This window comes from Pseudopodoces humilis, chromosome 25 (genome assembly GCF_049639895.1).
Source record: "Pseudopodoces humilis isolate 2021_Gansu_Grassland_sample_001 chromosome 25, ASM4963989v1, whole genome shotgun sequence".
Lineage (NCBI taxonomy): Eukaryota > Metazoa > Chordata > Aves > Passeriformes > Paridae > Pseudopodoces > Pseudopodoces humilis.
The window spans coordinates 6,549,974-6,569,624 of NC_142224.1; the positions used below are offsets into that span (position 1 = coordinate 6,549,974).

The window sequence follows — 19,651 nt, forward strand, 5'->3', positions numbered from 1 at the left end:
TGATGGCACAAGTGATGCTCTGCATTCCCTCCTCACTCCAATCCGACCTCATCACAAGTCCTGGGTGCTCAGCATTATGCACTATATTCCTCCAGCGGCTGCCACCCCATGCCATGGAACGTGCTGGGGGCTGTTGAGCTGTGGCAGGAGCGTGGCTGGGCTCTGCACAGGATGGGGTGTTGTAGCCAGGCTGGGGACCACAGTGGGAACAGGGAGGGAGGCCTCAATTGTGGTGCTTGCTGGTATGGAGTGGGCAGGAGAGGGAAACAGCTCTCCTTCAGGCTGCCAGTGCTCGCCTTTCAGAGCGCGTTTGGAGCGTCAAAAACAATAAAGCATCAGCAAGGAGCCCTGGCAGCACAGCTGCCTGATGGCCCCGGCCCCATCACGAGCCCGAGGCCGCCCATTACGGAGCCTCACACTCCCCGAATTGCATGTCTGCTATGATTTAACGCTGCGAGACATGAAATAAACACCACAGGCAGGCAGGGCTGCCGGCATGGGCACGACCAGGCTCACAACAGCCCCTGCTCCCATGGGGCCCTGCACCAGGAACAGTGATCGTCTGGGATGCTTGGGCTTGCTTGCATTCTTGGGTCCCTGCAAAGGGCCAGGGGTACACACAGGATCTCCCCTCTGGCACTCACCTTGTGCAGCTCCAAGACCAAAGCACAGACCAAATGGAGTGAACAGTTGCTCAGTGTGGTGCCCTTGGCTAATTTAATTTAATTTAGGGAAGCTGCTAGCTTTGTCCCATGTGTGCAAACTGCATGGTCCTTGGAGAAGCCAAAAATTGCCCATTCCAGATACCAAGCCCGTGCTCACCCCAGTGAAGGAGCCCTATGCTTTTACATCCCCCAGAGAAGGGATGGGAACACCTTCCTTTCAAGTCCTCTCTTTCATCAGACACCCTTCAGGTGTTTGCAGTATTCTACCATTGTCTCACTACCACTAAAGCCAGGTAATAATAAGTACATGAAGGTATTTGGAGCCCATTGCTGTTAATGGAGATGTGGCTGATACGGAGTGGGACAGCAGCTATGTGTCACAGGCTGAGCGCCATCCAAGATCAGGCAAGAATTGCCTTGCTGAGAGCAGACCCAGCTGTTTTGTCTTTTCCTTTTTCCTTTTATTTTTGAAGGAGACCTATGCTAGAGGCTCACTGGGTGGGAGAGAGGCAGTGGGCTCCAGAGCTGTTGTGACCATGTGCTGCCACCTTGGAAGAGTCCCCATCCCCAAGGCAGGTTTGCGGCAGGGATTGTGCACGTGATGACCGCCTCGATGTAAAAGCCTTGTGCTTGAAAAAGTCTTGCAGAAAAGTCTTCTGCCTCTTGTTTCTGTTGAAATTCAATCCATGGAGGACTGTGGCAGTGCTGGAGAGATCAGACATGCTGCAGTGTGTGGAAACAGCCCTGGAGGGGACAGGGACAAGAGACAGTCCACTCAGGTTTGGGGGGGTTTTATGTTTTTAAAGCACTTACTGCTTCCTTTTGCTAAGTCAAGGCTGTATGGAAGGCTCTCAGGACATGGGAGGAAAGGGCATGTCTGCAGCTTTCTCTGTCTGATGGTGTACAATCTCCCCCATAGTAAATTATCTTGGATATAACAGTGCTGTGACTGCACTTAATGCTGCAAACAAATTGTTCTACACCCTAGTTAATTATCACAGCATTAATCAGGCTGCTAAACATTAAACACAGCCTGGGCAAACCTGGAGCTAAAAATACGGGTCTGAGTTTATCTTTGTGACAGGGACATTCAGATTTTTTATGGTTAATATTTTTTTTAAGGTGGGAAAATCCTGGGGACCCTTACCTGAGCAATGAAGTTTGGGTAGAGCACCATTCCCTCTGCAGTGCATGAGGGTCCCAGAATGAAAATCACAGTGCCCAGCACTACCTCCCTATCTCTCACTATTAATAGCCTGGCACGCTCCCAAAATGAGTGGAATTTCTTACTTTGTTGCAATTAAGCTTCACTGGTTGTCTTTTCCTTTGCACATCAGGGAAATCGGCTGACACTGGCTTCCTCAGTTTTACCTTATCTACACTGCTACCTCCTCCCTCTTGCCTCCCGATTTTCTCATCTGGAGTACCTGTGAGAACCAGGGAACCGAGACAATCTCGGAACAGCCCACACTGAGGTCCCCACACCTCTTCCAAAACAAAAGGTAAGAGACAGTCTGTGACTGCCCAGGACAAATCCAAGTGTGGGAGATCACCACCCAGCTGTGAAAGGGCATTTTAGCAGAATTGGCAACCAGGGTATGGCAGTGGCACCATCTGACCCTACTGTCCCCTTCCTCCTGCAGTGCTACAGCTCCGTGGTAAATGCCAATCCCACCAGTGTCACAGGAGCTTCAGCGCTCGGTGGGGGCAAACCCAGGCTGGCGATTGCAACTGGCACATTCCTGATGATGCAGGACAGTTTTTCACCAGTTTCGAGTTGAGCTTCTCTGGCTCGTCAGGTCGAGCCAAGTTGCCCAGGTGCCTGAGCCACATCTCCTCCGCGGGTCCAGCGGCGGTGGGGTCTGCACAGACGCACCTGCATCCTGCACAGCCCCCGCGTGCCCCTCGCTGGGACGTCTCCATTTCAGTATCATTTTATTGAGAGAAAGAATCCGGCTGTGCAGAGAACACAGAGCCCTTTGGCTCAGCAAATCTGAAAAATGCCTATTTCTTGATGATTTACCCAGGCCCGACAAAGCACGGGTTGGAGTGGAGCCGAAAGCAGGTGCCGGCCCCTCTTTGTTTTGAGCCTTTTCCTCGAGGTTTTCCCAGGGCGCATCCAGCCCTGGAGCATCCCTGTCCCCTCGCGCATCCTCCGTTAGGAGTCCTGCTCGCATCTCCCGCCGGGCAGCACCGGGCCAGCACAGGCGGACAGGTGTCAGCCGCAGGACCAAAACAGGGGAGGGGGTGTTATTATTGCTGTAATTAAAACAAAATAATTCGCTTTTATCAGTATAGGAGGGCGCAGCCAGGGCAAAGCGCCGGCTGGGGCGGGTGTTCCCGGCTGTCGGGGTGGGGACGGGGGAGAACGGGCTCGGCGGCCGGGGCGATGGTCGGGGGCTTGTCGGGGGTGAACGCTGCCGTCCACACGGCGGGACACGCGGCGGGACACACGGACACACGGGCGGGCACGGCCGGACGCGCACGGCCGGACACGGCCCCGGCGGGCGGCGCGGCCGGAACCGGAGCGGCCGCGCGTGCGCGCTGTGCGAGGACGGCGCCGCTGCCGGCGGCCCCATGACGGCCGAGCTGCGGGCCCGGGGCGGCGGCGGCGGCGAGGTGAGGGCGCGGGACCGGGCGGGGGCGGCGGGCGGAGAGTGCGGGATCGGCGGGGGGTGCTGGGGCGGGACCGCGGCGAGGCGGGGCCGCGAGGAGGGTGGCGGGCGGCGATCCCCGCGCGGGGCCGGGGCGGCCGCCGGAGGGACCCTCGCACCGCCCCGGCCCCGCTGCCCCCCGGGGCTCCGGCCCGCGGCCGCTCGGGGCCGGTCCGCAGCGCTTCCCCGCTGTGCTGTGCGCGCTCTCGGTGCCCCGGCCCGGCGGGCAGCGGTGCCGGCCGCGCGCGTTTCGTTGGGAATAACGGGCTCGGCTCCGCGCGGTGCGCCGGTACCACGGGAACGGGCTCGGGCGGGCGCTCAGACACCCCCCTCCTCTGCTGGGAGCAGAAACGCGTGCTCCCGCCGCTGAGCAGCATCTCCTGGGGAAACTTAACGAAAACCGCTGCTCCCAAACTTCAGGATTCTGCGTACATTGTCTCTGAAGGGACCCGGACCCGGACGCGAGGCTGTGTCAGTGCTCGGGGGACTGAAGCCCAGACCATCCCGAATTGACACAGGGGTCTGCACTGTTCTGTAGCATCTCTGTGCTCTTAGGACCCGAGAGATGCGTTTCAGAGAGGTCAGAGTTACAGGGTGGGATGGGATGAGGGTGTCAGGCCTTTGGTTGTGCGTTTGAAGTGGCATTGGTGCAGCAACCATGCCCTGGTCTTGTGGGGACAGTGACCAGACAGTGTTCACTGTGTGCATCTTGTGCACATTAATGCAGGACAAGGTTGCTGCCTGCTGCTTCTTCTTGTGATGGATATTGGTTTGTGAAAGCCTTGGCTAGGAACTTGGCTATGGCTTTGTTCCTGCCATCGCCTGTGGGTTTCCAGCCCTCTCCGTATCCATTTACCCCCACGATAAAAGGCATGGCTGAGGTGCAGAGGCTGAAGGCCAAGGCTCTGCATGCCTTTTCTGTGCTGCAGCCTTCCTCCTCCTTGTGTGCAGCTATTTCTGGAACCCCCTTGAACTCCTGCTCTGCATTTGCTCCTTTCCCTGTTCACAGTTTCTCATCAAAACAAACTTCTAAGGGTGGTGAGTCACCTCAGAGCAGGGAAAACAGCAAAACCTTTCTGTTCCCATCATTCTTGGCTGACCTTGTAATTTTATCTATAGTACCCTCCTTCCTCTCAGCCTCTTGGTTTTGTACTCCTCTCTTGTTGCTGTAATTTAATACTAATAGGATTTGGGTTTGGGTTGTTATTTTTCCAGCAGATAGGGCTTTGGTTCAGTTTGGGTTTGCAAGTGCAGGCTGTATTAGCAGAGGCATCACACTGGTGTTAATTAGCAGCTACAGAACCTGTTTTATAGCCCCATGGCGCACAACCTCAGAGAGCAATAACCAGACTAGTTATGGCAACAAAACCATGCTCACTCCCCAAAATCTTAACGAATTGAGAGTGGTTCCTAGTGGCTTTTGTGGGCTGCCAGGCAGCCATAACCCTCTTAAAAGTGGTACAGAATAAGCTCTCTGCTGTTAGCACAAACCTTTCCTCAAAAGCTGAATAAAAGCACGCAGAAATCATTGAAATATTAAATGGCAGTTTAGAACAGAGGATCAGTAATTGGCTTTTATGCTTACAACAGCCTTTGTGAGTTCTTTCTTTGCTGGAACAGAAGAACCCCAGAAAATCATGCCCTGTCCTGCCTCAGGTTTCATTATTGTAATGAAGTGTATTAGTAAGGCTGTTTGTGGGTTTTTTTCTCCACTGGAAAAATCTGCCCTGCGGCGTAAGGTGGGGTCAGCCGACATGCACAGCACGCGCTAAGGCAGCAAAATTAGCAACATGATTCAAGTGGTTTGCCTTTGTGAGAGTATGCCTGCCCCCAGCCTCTCAGCCTTGGCTCCTCATCGGGCAGCTCCTCCTGGGGGTGCTCAGGTGTCCCAGTGCATCTTGGCTTTTCTCAGGATAAAAAGAGTGTGGGATGAGCCGAGGGGGTTTGCACACACATATGTGCTCTCTCTTGTGAAAGTTGAGCAACAGTATTTTAAATGGGACTACCATGAATAACTTGACAAGAGAATTGCCACCAAAAATAATCTGGAGGTTTTTTGTTTTAACAGCTGACACAGGTGCATGCTGTGTTTGTGTGTGGAGTAGCATCCATCACTGGTATGGGTGGGGGCCTCAAAAAAGTAGTTGATTCATTACTCACCAGGTGGAATTTGTGCTCTAGTGGCCTGGAAGCATTTTGAATTTTTTCTCAGTGGTGAAAGTAGAATCTTGCGTTTATTTGCCTGCAGCTTTGCTGGTTAAGATTAATTAACAGTGTGATCTCAGGGAACTGGGATTGATTGGTCTGTGCTGACTGCAGGATCCTCAGCAGCCTCTGTAAATCAGGACACACAACACAGACCCAGCAGTTGTTCTTGCTGCAATGTCCTCCCCATACCACATGCAATGCCAGCATTATGGAGCTACACCTCAGTTGTCACCCAGACCGAGCCGTCGGTAGCAGCATCAGCTGAACTGCGGCCGTGAACAGGGTGGTGGGACCCCCAGTGCTGGGAGGCTCCTTGTGGAGAGCTGCTTCTCCTGGTAGTCACTCAGTGAGGGTATTTGTGCTTGTGCAATGTGCAGTGACCACCCTGTGGTAAGCCTAGGCTGCAAAGATTTTTTTAAGTGTGGTAAAGAGAATTTCTGTAATCATTTGTTTTAAGTGGCTGAACTGGCCAAAGGCTGTGAACCATAGCTTGGGGCCTTGAGCAGCTAGTGTCTCACCAGACCTCAAGTGATTGGTGTGGAGTGGGAAGGAGGAGCAATCAAGGCGCCTGGGCCCTTGCTCTGACACCTTATTGTCAGTAAGAAGTGACATGCACAAGTGGCATGTGCCACCACACTGAAAATAGCTCCTGACAGTGCCCTGGGAGCAGGCGGCCGCCTTATATGTCCTGCTGCACATGCTGCTGCCTCGGGGGTGGGGAAGCCCCTTCCCACCACAAGTGCTGCACATCCCACAGCTGACAGTGAGGGTGGCCTGCCCTCCCAGGCCTGCCTGCATTCTCCTGAGGATATGAAGGGTTGAATGTTAGTCTGTGAATTTAGCAGGGAAAAAACCTGAGTGCGATGTTCAAGCTGATGTTGGTATTTGCATTAAGCAAGTGTGACTGGGCTTGTGTGTCAGTCTGGCAGCAGAAAGGAAGGAAAGAAGCAGTGCTCTGCTGTGCCCTCAGCAAGCCTTGCAGAAACAGCTTGATGTCCATCCTGGTCACCTTTTCACATGAGCTTTCTTTATTTCTTGTGCATAGGATTGCCAGGTGCTCTTAAGCCAGATGAAAGAGATCACAGGAATTCAGGATTCAGCATTCCTGCTTGCTGCTCTAAAGGTTTGCTTATATTGCCATTGTTTTGGGGAAAGGGAGCTCTGATTTTGTCCAAAACCTCAGGCAAGTTCAGGCTCCCACCCAGCATAGCACACAGGTGTTTGCTGGTGTGTTTGTCAGCTGATGATGAGCTGGGCCTTGTTAAAATGGCCTGTGAGACCGATCCAGGATCATCCTGGATGCATGAGAGGCAAAGGGTAAATCCTTTGCTGTTCTGCTCCTCACTGGTGCTTTGCTTTCCCCGATCATTCTACCAGGCTGCTGATGGAGATCTCATGGAAGCAGTCACCTTCCTGACAGAGGACCCCACTCCAGAGCCAGTGCAGAGCCCAGCTGCTGCAGAGCCATCCGCCTGGGAAGGGAGCGTGGTGGGCAAGCTCCCACAGGGTAAGCTTCACCTCTGCTCACCCCTACAGCTTCACATGCTTGTGTGAACTCAGAGGGGAGATATTCATCCTCCCTGTTTCTGCCAGCAGTACATCCCTCCAGGTTCTGTTCTGGTGCATATTTTGCCACTGCTGATCACTTAGTAGTGTTTTAATGTTTGGAGGTGACACATCACAGTTAAAAAGCTGGTGTTCCTGTCTTGTTATTTCAAGAGCTTTGAACTGTTTTCTTAAGCTCTGAATTTGCCTGTAAGGAGATCTGGGTAGTGGCACAGCTGCATGCTCTGCCCTGTTCTCATCCAGCTCACTTAGTGGCTCTTAGGTTGCTTGGCATGATCTGAACAGGGATTTCTGTTTAAAACCTGAGCTATAACATTTTGCTTGTATTGATTGAAGAGCCGTATTTGTGAAGTGTGATGTTTTCTAGAATTTCCTCTTAAAGACAATGTTTGCTGCTGCTGGTGGAAAACTGATCAGAATGCTGTCTCCACTTCTAGATGTTAGTGCTGTACCTGCCCCTCACAACCAAGACAACCTCTGCACAGACACTGTCAGACCACTGGAATCACCGAAAGCTCCAGCTGCGGAAAGGGATGCAGCTGAAAGGTCAGTGGAACTGTAAGTGGCCCCACGCTTTGGTTTTCCCAGATACCATAAATGGGTTCTGAAGCTGGTAACTGTAGAACTAACATGGATCACCTGCCAGGTGGACACCTACTGGCTGGAGGGGAGTTTGATTCCTGTAGCTCTCTGGGAGGTGTTTTACAGCCCAGTGTTTATCTCTTGTGACAGACCACAGGACGCCCATTCCGCTGAAAACAAAAACCGCTCCAAAAGGAAACGCTGTGAAGTCTGGGGAGAGAACCCCAAACAGAATGACTGGAGAAGAGCGGATGACTGGCCTGTTGGAATGAAAAATATTGGAAATACGTGTTGGTTTAGTGCTGTTATACAGGTAATCTGCAAAAAAGTTCTCTTTTTCTAATCTCAAACTTGCTGGGGTCTTGGAGTCAGAATGTTTCTCAGTTAGAAGTAAACATGCAGCAGTTCTGTGAGGGAGTCATTGTATGCAGAATGTGAGCCTGCCCAAACACAGAAACTTCTGGGTTTATGTGATGTGACTGGGCTGTGTTCTGGGCCTGTACAGAAAGAGCCAAAGAGCGGTTAAATAGGCTTTGCTTAAAAATAGCTACAGATACAGAGGATCTGTGTGTCTGTATGCAGGGAGTTCTGCAGCAATGGCCAAGTGCCTGCTGAAATGATAGAAGCTTGCCTGGCAAAGTGAACTGATAATTTAATTTTACTGCAGTTATTGTTGGCTCAATAACACATGGTGTATCATATTTCAGTTAATGGAATACACTGACATAGATGCTTGGACAAATAAACAACTAGGCAGCATATATTATTAGTAATGATCTGAAGAAGAGACAATAGTAAGTGGAACTGAGCAGATTTGTCTCTCCTAACCATTTCACATCAGCAGAAAGATGTTAATCATTTGTCTTCAGCTCTGAGAGGAAGGAAGAAATCTAAAAATGGGTTCTTCTCACCATGGCTTTTTGGGTGCTTTTCTGAGCCTGCCTGTGCAGGATTAGAGTGATTTTCCTAGTTTATATATATCCTAGAAATGGCAGAATGAGATTTTTGTCCTTGGGTGGGTACAAATGTGCTGATGATCTCAAAAGTCTGTTCCAGCCTAGTGAAGTCTATGATTCTGTGCTGGTGCAGCACGGGGGCTGCTCACATTGTAAATATGTGACATGAGACCATGGGGAATGTGAAGTTTGCAAAAGAAACCTGTCAAGTCAGAATGAAAACAGTGCATCAGATTACAGTGAGTCCAATCCTTGCAGGTGCTGACCAAGCTTTACCCCTCGTCTCCTTTCAGTCTCTGTTTCAGTTGCCAGAATTCCGGAGGCTGGTCCTTGGGTACTCTCTCCCACAGAATGTGCTTGAAAGTTGTCATAGTCACACTGTAAGTTTTGTTTCAGTAACACTGTCAAGTTTCCCTCTTTTGTGATGTAGCATTCTGCTCTTTCTCTAACCAGATTTAATTTGGGGCCATCTGAGACCTGTAGCTTTAAAATCATTTGGCTACCTTTAATATAAATTCAGGAAATTCTCAAAGACAGAATCAGGATAGCAAAAAAAAGAGCTGCTTCTTGTACCCCTGTCCTCTAGAGCCTTTAACTGCTGCGTGGGGAAATGTTTTTCCCATAAAACTTCTTTGGTAGCTCCAGATTACTCATTGGTTTGCATGCATGGTAGAAAAACTGGTATTTGAGCCAGTGTGCAGCTGGTTGGGTACCTTTTATGATATGTGTATGTGGTGTTCAGTAGCACTAAGTTTTAAGGTAATGCATTTTAGAGCTGCAGGAAGGCTTTGATTTTTCTTTTTTTTGCAATGCAGGGGAAAAGAAACATTGCATTCATGCAAGAACTTCAGTGTCTGTTTGCATTAATGCTGGGGACATGGCGTAAGTTCGTAGACCCTTCTGCAGCACTGGAACTCTTGAGGGATGTGTTTAGATCAGCTGAGCAACCCCAGGTAAAACCACGTTGAAAAGCCTTTTGCTCTGTTCAAACCAGCAGTCACAGCTACGGCAACCCCATTTTGCCTCATCGTGCTGGTATTTTCAGAGGCCTTTTCCCAGCCAACAAGCAGCTGTCCCTGTGTCATTAGAGCAGAATGTACATGCGTGCTAATTAAGCAGCCAGCGTAGCATGGCTCTACCCGGTGCCATCTGCGTAGCTGGGGAGCGATCGCGATAATTTCCTCTGATCTAGTGTTCAGATGAGCAGAGTTCATTATCAGTCCAAATCAGCACAGCACTCCGGTCTCACATAGCTCAGCTGAGTGGGTCCAGCAGCACCAGTCAGGTTGTGTTCAGTGGGCCTGTGACAGCAGCAGACTGGGGAAACACTTTCTGGTGGGCGTCACAATTGACTCTCCACTTTGGTCTCTCCTCTAGCAAGATGTGAGTGAATTTACGCACAAACTTCTGGACTGGCTGGAGGACGCATTCCAGCTCACTGTGAATGTCACGTGAGTTCTCTGTGGTCTCGGGACTTTGACCTAAGGAGAGTTTTAATAAATGAGAGGACTTTATGTGAAAATTTTGAGCAAATGAGTGTTCGTTGTTTCCTGTGGATGAGGCTTAGTAAGCTTGAAATGTTGTGTCTGCATCTCCTGTTGGCGAGTGTGGGACTTCACTCAGTGCTGATATGGCCTGCAGAGTAAATGAGCTTTTGAGGGAGCTCAGCAGCCCTGATGAACAGAAAAACTCTGGTAGTTTGAAACTCTCTTTCAGAAGCTGTCACTTAACTTTTTTTTTCCAGTCTTGCCAGTGTGTTATAATGTGCTTTGGAATATGGAAATTAATGAGAAGCTTCCTCTTAATTTATTGATTGGATAGAAAAATGTACTTTTGCCTGTAGGCCCCCAAGCAGTGGCTTTTAGATTATGACTTGAGGTTTTTTTTGCAGCCTCCAGCTGCAAATGAAAGTGTGCTTTTGCTCTGTGAAACAGGAGCCCTGGGGACAAATCTGAAAACCCAATGGTGCAGCTCTTCTACGGGACTTTCCTGACTGAGGGTGTCCATGAGGGTGAGTTAAGGCTTTGGTAGATTCAGCTTTTTAACTCCTGTGAGTGTTTTGGAGTTAACCAGGATTTTTTGTTCTCTTGAGTTAGCTCATGGTTTCTGTATGGTTTCCATCATGCAGGCAACAGTTTTTCCAAGATTGAGACCTTTGGTCAGTATCCCCTTCAGGTAAATGGTTACCGGAACCTGAATGAGTGCTTGGAAGGAGCCATGGTGGAGGGAGAGATGGATGAGGCAGCAGCATCTCAGTCAGTGAAGTATGGACAGGAGGTTAGTTGGACCTTTTTTGTCAAGCCTTTGGTTTCCTGCGGCAGAAGAGTGCAGCACACACAGTGCAGGGGTAATCTGAGAACTTTAAATGGCAACTGTGGGTGTTCTCTAAGAATTGAATACAAAACATTTTCTGGATACCTGGAATCTCATTTAAATGTCTGTTAGTGTTAGGTGGTCAGACACTAAGTGTGATTAGACACTAAGACTTCGCTGATTTATAAAGATGTGTTGTCCTATGTAACCAGTTCAAAAACTTTATTTTAAATTGCAAAGGTCAACGTCTGCCTCTGAATCAAGTGTGATCAAGTCTCTCTCTTTCTGTTGAAGCCTACCTGTACCTGAGTAGGGGGAGACCTACTGCCTCCATATTTTCGGAGGGTAAAAGTACAGTGCTTAACTCCATGGTATGCCATTTGGAATTTGTCTCTTTCTCCCTATTATATTGTGTACAGTTTGGGGGTTTTCTTCTTGATTTCACTCTTATGTTCTGACTGTGATGATTTTATTTCTTTTTTTAATCTCACTAATCAGAAACCAATCATAAAAAATTTAGTTGCAGCAGGGGGAAGCAGCACCATTACATTCAGCATCCTCTGTGTGTAAGTGCAGCAAAAGTTAGCTTGAAGATAGGCTAAGAAACAACATTGGCAAGGGTATCTGGTGTAGGCAGAGCAGGGAAGAGTGTTTCAGTTCTCTGAGAATGTCTGAAAATTGTGTTGCTGTGGTTTAAACTAGCAAAGGAGAAACTAAGTATTGAGCAGGGGAGCCCTCTTCTGACTCTGGACTCAAATGTTGTGGGTTTTCCTGGTTTCTGCCTGAAGCAGTTCAGGTGCCTTTACAGGCATGATGTGGGTGAAGCTGGTGTTGGCTGGCACTGGAGACAAAGGCACAGTGGAGCTCATCAGGCAGGTTGGTTTCAACCCAAGCTTTTTAGTTCCTCAAAATTCTGTCCCAAAATTCAGGGAAATTTGACTGATCATGGAGCTGTTTAAATTCTTTTGTCTGCACAGATAGGAGGAAAAGGCTCTGCCTTAATTTCTGAGAAGTCTTACTGGGAAAATTGTGCATCTTAGTTTCACTTCCTAGGATGTGGTTGGTAAAGGGTAGCATGATAGGGGACATAGGGAATAGGGTGATTTTGTCTTTTGAGCACCTAGGCAAGTGCACTGAAAGTCAAAGCAGCAGTGGAATTAACAGAAACTTCTCCCAGACTATGGGAGCATAAATCATTCCTTCTTTGTGGTTATGGGCTGCTCTTTAGAAAGCTCTGGTGTGCGGGAGTTTTGTTGTCGCAGCATATCTGACATGAATTCCACAAAGGAATCTGAGCTTAGTGTGCTCATCCTGAGTCCAGACGGGAGCATGAAGTGGGTGGTGCCGAGCTAAGATAGGTGAAGGAAGTTTCTGGCAGTGGATGCTGGAAGTTGTTGTGAATCCAGGAAGAGCGAGAGGAAGTGTAAATTCAACTGAGAATTTTTCTTTCATCCTAACTCTAAAATAGTGTATGAAGCTACAGAAATTAGCTGGGAGTCTTCTCTGAATCCCCTAAATCAAGTAGTTTGCAAGTAGACTGAGAGAGAATAAGGATTCTGGTGCTGCAGGAGGACTCCTGGTTTGTTCATCACTGCATATGATCTGCCTTAGGAAAGAACTCTCTTGGGGGCTCTTAGATGATGTGCAGATTGTGTGTAGCCTCTGCTAATTTGTGAAATTCAGTGCTGAACTTGTTAATAATCCATCATGCTGGATGCATCAGGCAATGACAAGTAATGTAGAGAGCAATTATGAGGCTTTTTCACAGTAAAAATGTAAAATGGAAGCATAAATTTCTAACTTGTAAAATTTGGCTTTCTGACTAGTCACTCTGCAAACAAAACCTAATTTAGTGCTTAAAGACAGTCTGAATCATATAGCAGATTTAAAATCAGTCTGAAATCATATAGCATCAGTCTAAAATGTGCCATTAGCAGTCATCTTAAAACAAGTCCCTTTGGGGGCATTTCTGCTTTTGTTACAGCGCTGGTTTACAAAACTCCCACCAGTTCTGACCTTTGAACTCTCCCGATTTGAGTTCAATCAGTCACTAGGACAGCCAGAGAAAATTCACACCAAGCTAGAGTTCCCCCAGACTATGTATATGGACAGGTGAGTTGTCCTGTTGTATGGTATGTTTAAAGCTGTTGCTTTGTTATAAATAAAGAAACAAAAAGGTTGTTTGGGTGAGCAAGGAAAGATTCTAAAATATTTACAGAAGATTGTGGATGTTAGAAGTAAACAAATCTCACCTGGCAAACGGGGAATCTGTATTTCTGTTTAGATACCTCTACTGCAATAAAGATCTTATTCAGATGAAAAGAGAGGAAATGAAGAGATTGAAGGAGAAAATGCTGACTCTGCAGCAGAAACTGGAAAGGTGAGTAGTCAGCTTTCAGTTTTATTTTTATGCCCTCTGGAGGAGTGTAAGTGTTGCCTTTTAAATGAGCTTTCCAATAGCAGAGAAACTTTTAGGGGAAGGAGAAACAGCAACATGTTTGTTCTGAAACCTGGAAGAAGGAAGTGTATTTTCAAAAACAAACCTGTCTCTTCAATGGTTTCTAAATTTTACTGATACTGTTACAGGAATAAATTCTGTAAGGAGCAGAGTTGACACTGTCAGCTGCACTGGCAATGGAGGTGAGGAAGCCCAGTAGCACATTACAGAAGAACTTGTTCTTTTGTCGCATGAGGTTTAAACCCATCTCATTTCTTCATTCATACAACACCTTGCATTTTTCCATAGGTACATGGAATATGGCTCTGGCCCAGCCCGTTTCCCACTGCCTGACATGCTGCAGTATGTGCTTGAGTTCATTGCTACAAAGCCAACTGTGGCTGTTTCCTGTGCTCAGAGCTCTCAGACAACACTCCTGCACTCCCCAGCCAAGCCTCGTGTTTTGGACGTGCTTTCACAGCCAAACAGGTCAGTAAACAGAAATAAAGATGCACATGAGAACACTTCACCTCCCAACTAAATGGTCCTGGGTGTCATTCCAAAACTGTGTTATTTGTCTGGGCACTGGTGAACACGATGCTGTAATGTGCAAATGCTTGTGCAAGTAGTGGGTCACTGGTCTGGTTGTTTGGTACTGTTGGTGTAAATAGAGCACTGCATCTTGGTCAGTTCTTTCTCCTTGTCCAAAAGCATCCCTATATTCCTTGGCCAAGCAGCAGTTAAGAACTAAATTTCATGCTCTTTTTGGTTAGGCTACTCATTTTTTTGCTTCATTGACCAGTAAATTACAGCAGTATTGGATTATTATAACCCTGGCCAGCATGGTTGGTTTAACACTCTAAATTAAGCTGAGTAAACTTTCTTAGTAGTAATGGAAGGAATTTTGAGCATTGCTTGTTGTGGATCTGTGCTTAGAGAATTCTATGAGAACTTTCCTTAGTATTTTTCTAATATTTTAGTTTAGTCTGTGAAGGCAGAAGTACATTTCAATGTACTTGTTCCCTCTACATTTTATACCATTCTGGAAAGGAAGTCCTGTTCCATCTCTGGAGTAGTTTTTGTTTGGCTTATTTCACATTCTTTTCCAAAAACTAAAAACTAGAGAAAGATGAAAAAACCTGCCCACTACTCTTGGATTTTGCTCCACAGCATAAAAGAAAGGACTGATACTAGGACTGAAGATGAAGCTTTCTTTGTGGCAAATTCTTCGCCGCAGCAAAACTCCAATATGGAGCTCCAGCCTCCTGTTTCACCAGCAGAACTGTCTGAACATCCAGCTCCTCACGTGGTCTCTGAGGAAGAGCTGAACCTGGTTCAGACATGTCTGCAACGATGGAGAAATGAGATCGAACAAGACGTGCAAGGTTGGCCCCAAATGCATTTCTAGTGATTTTCCTTTTGAATGCCTCGCCTGGCTTCCCCTCTGTAGCTTTGCTACAGCCTGAACTACAAATAATTTTGTCCCTGTCCAGAGCTCTGGTCTTGAGTTTATCTGATAGTCTCTGCATGGCTTCAGTCTTTGAAGTGAAAGGAGCTAGCATAGCCTGATGAGTAGTCATTAATTTTTATGCATTTCTCTCATTGTTGATGTTCTTGGCAGACCTGAAGGAGTCTATTGCTGGAATCAACCTATGCATTGAACAAATGTACTGTGACCCTCTCCTCCAACAGGTAAGAAATGCAGCTTCAGTACATAAATATGAAACTAGTATTGCTGATCTTCATTTTTGTTTAGTAGATCTTGGTTTAAATTGCCCTCTTAACTCTATTTTTAAATTTCCAGTGATGAAGCAAAGAAAGATTTACTTATAAAAATCTTGTTTCTTCTTTCCTTAAAAGTAATTTTTCACATAGTAAGGAATTTATCAGGTTGCTCGGCTCTTGTGCCATACGACACCTACTCACACTCCCAGTGTTTGTGTACGGAGGTCAGGCAGAAGCAGTCCCTGAGTGCACATCTGAATGATGTCCATGTCATTTGCAGGTTCCCTATCATTTGCATGCAGTCCTGGTCCATGAGGGGCAAGCAAATGCTGGGCACTACTGGGCCTTCATATATGACCAGGCTCGGAAGAGATGGCTCAAATACAATGACATCTCAGTGACAGAGTCATCGTGGGAAGAGCTGGAGCGAGAGTCGTTTGGAGGCTTGCGGAATGCCAGTGCCTACTGCCTGATGTACATCAGTGACCAGGTGTCCCGTGTAGGTGCAGGTACGGAGCCACAGCCGCTCGTTAATGAGATGTTTGTGTGCTGGTGTGTCTCTTTAGCCTGCATGATCATTACGTTCCTCGGCTTCCCCAGCACAGCTGTCTTCTGACAGAGCACAAAACTTCAGCCCAGACAGGATTGAATTAGTCTGCTTTGTGCTCGATTAATTTCTAAATCCTTGATAGGGCTGAAAACTTCCAGGAGCAGCATCCAGGTGAGACTGGAAACAGCACCTCGTGCCTGAATTGTGTGTACAGACTCACACTGCCCTTTTGCCACATTTAACATGCATCTAGTGCTAGTGTTCTTCATCTTGACTTTTTGTAGTGTTTATATGGCAGCATTTGTTTCCTCAGGGCGTGTGAAATGCCTCATACTTTATCTCTCCCATTTTTATCACACTTCCTGACTTGTTTGCTTGGTCTTTGATGATTCTGTTACGCTGAATCTAAATGGGCTCTTTTTTATGTGCAGCCTTTCCCTGAGACGTTTTGGTATCTGAGTGGCTCAGACTTAGTGTGTTTGCAGTGCCAGTGTATAAATAGTTTTGTGGAGAAATTGCTGTGCACGTGGCTCTAGACATGGCAAACAGCTGTACAAGGACCCCATAATTTCACGCATGGCTCATTTTGATGTAATAAGTGGAAAGAAACAATGGAAAGCTGACATTCTGTTCATTGCTAAATGTGGCTGATGAGGATCTGGAGGTTGTTCTTTGTTTTCTTACGGCAGTTCTGAAACGAACCCATGGAGTGTTTTTTTTCTCCTATTTAATGCAATTTTTTGTTGTTTTTTAAAGCATTTTGCAACAGGTGCATAAAAATACCTGCTGTAGAAAGTTGCCATTTGCTTTTGATAAATTTTAGGGCTTGTCTGAAGCTGATGCTGCTTGGGTTTTGTGCTATTTTAAAAGTGTTTACGGAAGTAGATCTAAAAAGCATTAAGAAATGTCAGCATGACACTCGTGTTGTAGAACCCATGCAGTCCTTACCTTTACCTGCTGTATGAAGGTGTGTCATCTCTGGCTGAGCTGTGAGCCTTTTAGGTGTTGGCAGTTCAGTGCAGTTCCTTGTACAACTGGAGCCCTTGGATCAGGATGTGTCTGACCTGCATCAGCAGGCACTGGTTCTGGAATTGCTCTGTGTAAATGCTGTCCCATAGTGGAACAAAACAAGGGTTTGCTTTAGATAGATTTGTCTGTAGATTTGTCTTTATTTTTGCACCTTTGCTTCTGGATCACCTTAAATTACAGAGCCAGTAGAAAATGTGGCTTCTTTCCCCTTTTATCCTTCAGCCAATTTCCTCCTGGCTGCCCATGATATTGTGTGTGTGCTTAGTCCCTAAGGGTGGTGCCCTGCCACAGTGTGTTTCCTTATGCCAGCCTTGCGTTTCCTCCAGATGGGGATGAGGGCCCAGAGGCTAGACAGTTCCAGAAGGAAGTGGAAGCTTTGTCCCCAGAACTGAGACACTACATCCAGGAGGACAACTGGCGCCTGGAGCAGGAGGCAGAGGAGTGGGACGAGGAGCAATCTTGCAAGATTCCTCAGATGGAGCCTTCACCTACTTCTGAGTTGCAGGACCTCTCCTCTGAGTCAGGACCAGGTAATCTCACTCTGAATTTGCAAACCGTGTTGGAACCAGGAACAGCCAGCTGGTCACCAGTACCACTGTGTTGAAGCCTTGCACATATGTGTCAGAATGCAGGAACAGGTGCAAATGAGGCAGCAAAGGCAGTGCTGGAGACTCTGCCCTGACAGTACAAAAGGCTGTTCTGCTGGTTTTGCATGTGCATCCTTCCAAGCCTGTCCCCAGAAATGCTGTTTCCCATTCATTTAATCATCATGGGCTAATATCAGTTCATTTCCAGCTTTTTCTTTTTTCATAAATGTCGAGTGGACAAATGCTGTTTGCTGGAGTGGGAAACGTTTCTTGGCAATCCCTGATGACATGTGCCATTCCCACTGGAAAGGGGTACGCGCACGCTCGCGTGAAGTGCCTTCACCTCTGGGATGAAGGTGGCAGCTGTGTAAAACTGCATGGAAAAGCTGTAAAACATTTTAGAAAAAGACAGAAAAAATCTTGCAGCTCTTTCTCACTAGTACCACACATCTGTCCTGACAGAGCAATCATCACTCTGTGAGCAGAGTGTGCGCTCCCTGTCCTCGGAGCATGCCAGGATTGCCAAGGAGCAGACTGCCAAGGCCATTGCCAACACTGCCGATGCCTATGAGAAGAATGGTGTCGAGGCAGCTCTGTGCGAGGTAGGAGCTTAGCCTTGGCCCAGGAAGTTTCCCCTTCTTGTCTCTATATTAGTCTTCTTAATAGACCTTTACTTTTCCCATTTCTGTGAAGTTCTGTAGCTGTACCACGTTTAGCTCAGTCCCCATTGGCTTTCCTGTATTCTGCTTTGGATTTTCTTACTCTCTTTCTTCTTTTTCTTCTTGGCCACAGCGCAAGGAGGTAGAGCCGCTGGAGGCCCATCCAGGAGAAACATCCCCCACAGTTCAGGCAGAGCAGCCCCAGGACACTCAGGAAGCAGAGGCTGCTGCCCAAACTAGCTCACAGGTCTCTGAAGTGGAAATCCCCAGTGTGGGGAAGATTCCCGTTAGATCCGATGCAGATGGATATAATGAGGAGGTACAGATCCCAGTGCAGGGGTTAATTACTGCTGCTTGTTAACCTGTAGCTCTGTAGTTAGCTGGCTTTGAGCTGCCCTAAGGGTGGGTGTGATAGTGTCTGTCATAGGAACAACGCCCTGTACAAAGTTAGTTTTCCCACTGTGGAGGGGAAGGGGGACCACACAGCTTCATAATTCCATTTTTAAATGCCATCAGAAAAGGCAATTAAACAGAGGCTCTGTAAGAGCACTCGATTTGTCAATCTGCATGTTGGTCCTAAGTCCTCTTTCTCACACAACTGTATCAAAATTGATCCTACCTGTGGTAATTTATTTACATGTCTCTTTTCTGGCTTCAGTTACTGTTTTGTCCCCAGTCAAAGACCTTAATCCCAACAGCATAATTTACGTACCCCACCCACTGATTGTTTGGGATCTGATTTTAACCATTCTCATACATGCTCAAGCAGTGTTTTGGAAGTTCTCTCACAAGCTGGATTTCACACAAACACTGGGATTGTCACTCCTTGAGTAGGTTTGATATGTTCTTGTGCGATGTTGGCTTGACAAACTGCTGCACCACAGGTTCTGCATTCATTTTACATGAATTAGGAAAACAGAGTGGGACATGGGGACATGGCCAGCATCCTTTACCTTCTCACTTGTTGAATTTAAAAATTCAAGGGTCTGGAGTGACCAGCCTTGAGATCTTTAAATGCCTAAACAAAAGCCCTGCATGTAAAAATGCATGTGATGGATAGAGTCAGTAGCATGCAAGTAACTCACAGCCCCAGTTATCACACCTGTACTCATACCATTTCCTTTAAACCTTACCTTTTGAAATTTTCTTCCATTCTTCACTATGCCGTCTCTTCTTTCCCTGTCCGTTACTGTTTTCCTTGTTCCTGTTTGTGTCTGTTCTCCTGCTTTCATGGTAGGTGATGCTGAGTCCAGCCATGCAAGGTGTCATCCTGGCTATTGCAAAAGCCCGCCAGACCTTTGATCGTGATGGGTCTGAAGCAGGGCTTGTTAAGGTATCGATTTGTTTGCTAAATCAAATAGTATGGATATCTGTTTTCCCAGAATAGAGAGTATGTGCCATATTGACAGATCAGGAATGTAAAGGGAACGATTTGTGCAGTTTTTCTTCTAGTTAATGGCCTTTGCCCCGCATTTCAGTTACAGTGACAAGATATCCATGGGTTCAAAAACAATTTTTAGAGCTTGTAAGACAGCACCTTCCTCCCAAGACAAACAGCAACTTTCCTTTTTTCTGCTTGTTCTTTTAGTACCGTAAAATTTGGTTTCTTGTTCTTGAACATACTTGCTTACTGTGACCTCTGTTGTCAAAGATGTCCTCAAGAAATGTCTGTGTACACAGGGGTTTAAAAGCATAGCCAGTGCCAGATGCTGAAGCTGGT

The 19,651-nt window shown here is 47.3% G+C and overlaps 1 protein-coding gene across 6 annotated transcripts in view; it reads left to right on the forward strand.

The window, feature by feature from the left end:
- Positions 1-19,651, forward strand: part of USP28 (ubiquitin specific peptidase 28) — a 28,393-nt gene that overhangs the window by 3,587 nt on the left and 5,155 nt on the right. Inside the window, exons 3-22 of one of the 6 annotated variants that reach the window (XM_014259825.2) lie at positions 2,003-2,167; positions 6,573-6,650; positions 6,905-7,034; positions 7,531-7,651; positions 7,826-7,988; positions 8,925-9,011; positions 9,447-9,584; positions 10,009-10,082; positions 10,566-10,642; positions 10,760-10,908; positions 12,929-13,056; positions 13,229-13,324; positions 13,691-13,870; positions 14,552-14,766; positions 15,003-15,073; positions 15,387-15,615; positions 17,012-17,215; positions 17,735-17,874; positions 18,065-18,250; positions 19,169-19,264. In XM_014259825.2, coding sequence (XP_014115300.2) covers positions 6,597-6,650; positions 6,905-7,034; positions 7,531-7,651; positions 7,826-7,988; positions 8,925-9,011; positions 9,447-9,584; positions 10,009-10,082; positions 10,566-10,642; positions 10,760-10,908; positions 12,929-13,056; positions 13,229-13,324; positions 13,691-13,870; positions 14,552-14,766; positions 15,003-15,073; positions 15,387-15,615; positions 17,012-17,215; positions 17,735-17,874; positions 18,065-18,250; positions 19,169-19,264 — 2,538 coding nt within the window. In that variant the 5' untranslated portion in view covers positions 2,003-2,167; positions 6,573-6,596. Of the gene's footprint in view, positions 1-2,002; positions 2,168-3,205; positions 3,285-3,776; positions 3,900-6,570; positions 6,651-6,904; positions 7,035-7,530; positions 7,652-7,825; positions 7,989-8,924; positions 9,012-9,446; positions 9,585-10,008; positions 10,083-10,565; positions 10,643-10,759; positions 10,909-12,928; positions 13,057-13,228; positions 13,325-13,690; positions 13,871-14,551; positions 14,767-15,002; positions 15,074-15,386; positions 15,616-17,011; positions 17,216-17,734; positions 17,875-18,064; positions 18,251-19,168; positions 19,265-19,651 lie in introns of those variants that run through there. The other 5 variants (XM_088066853.1, XM_088066854.1, XM_014259822.2 and 2 more) reach the window with 5 other exon arrangements.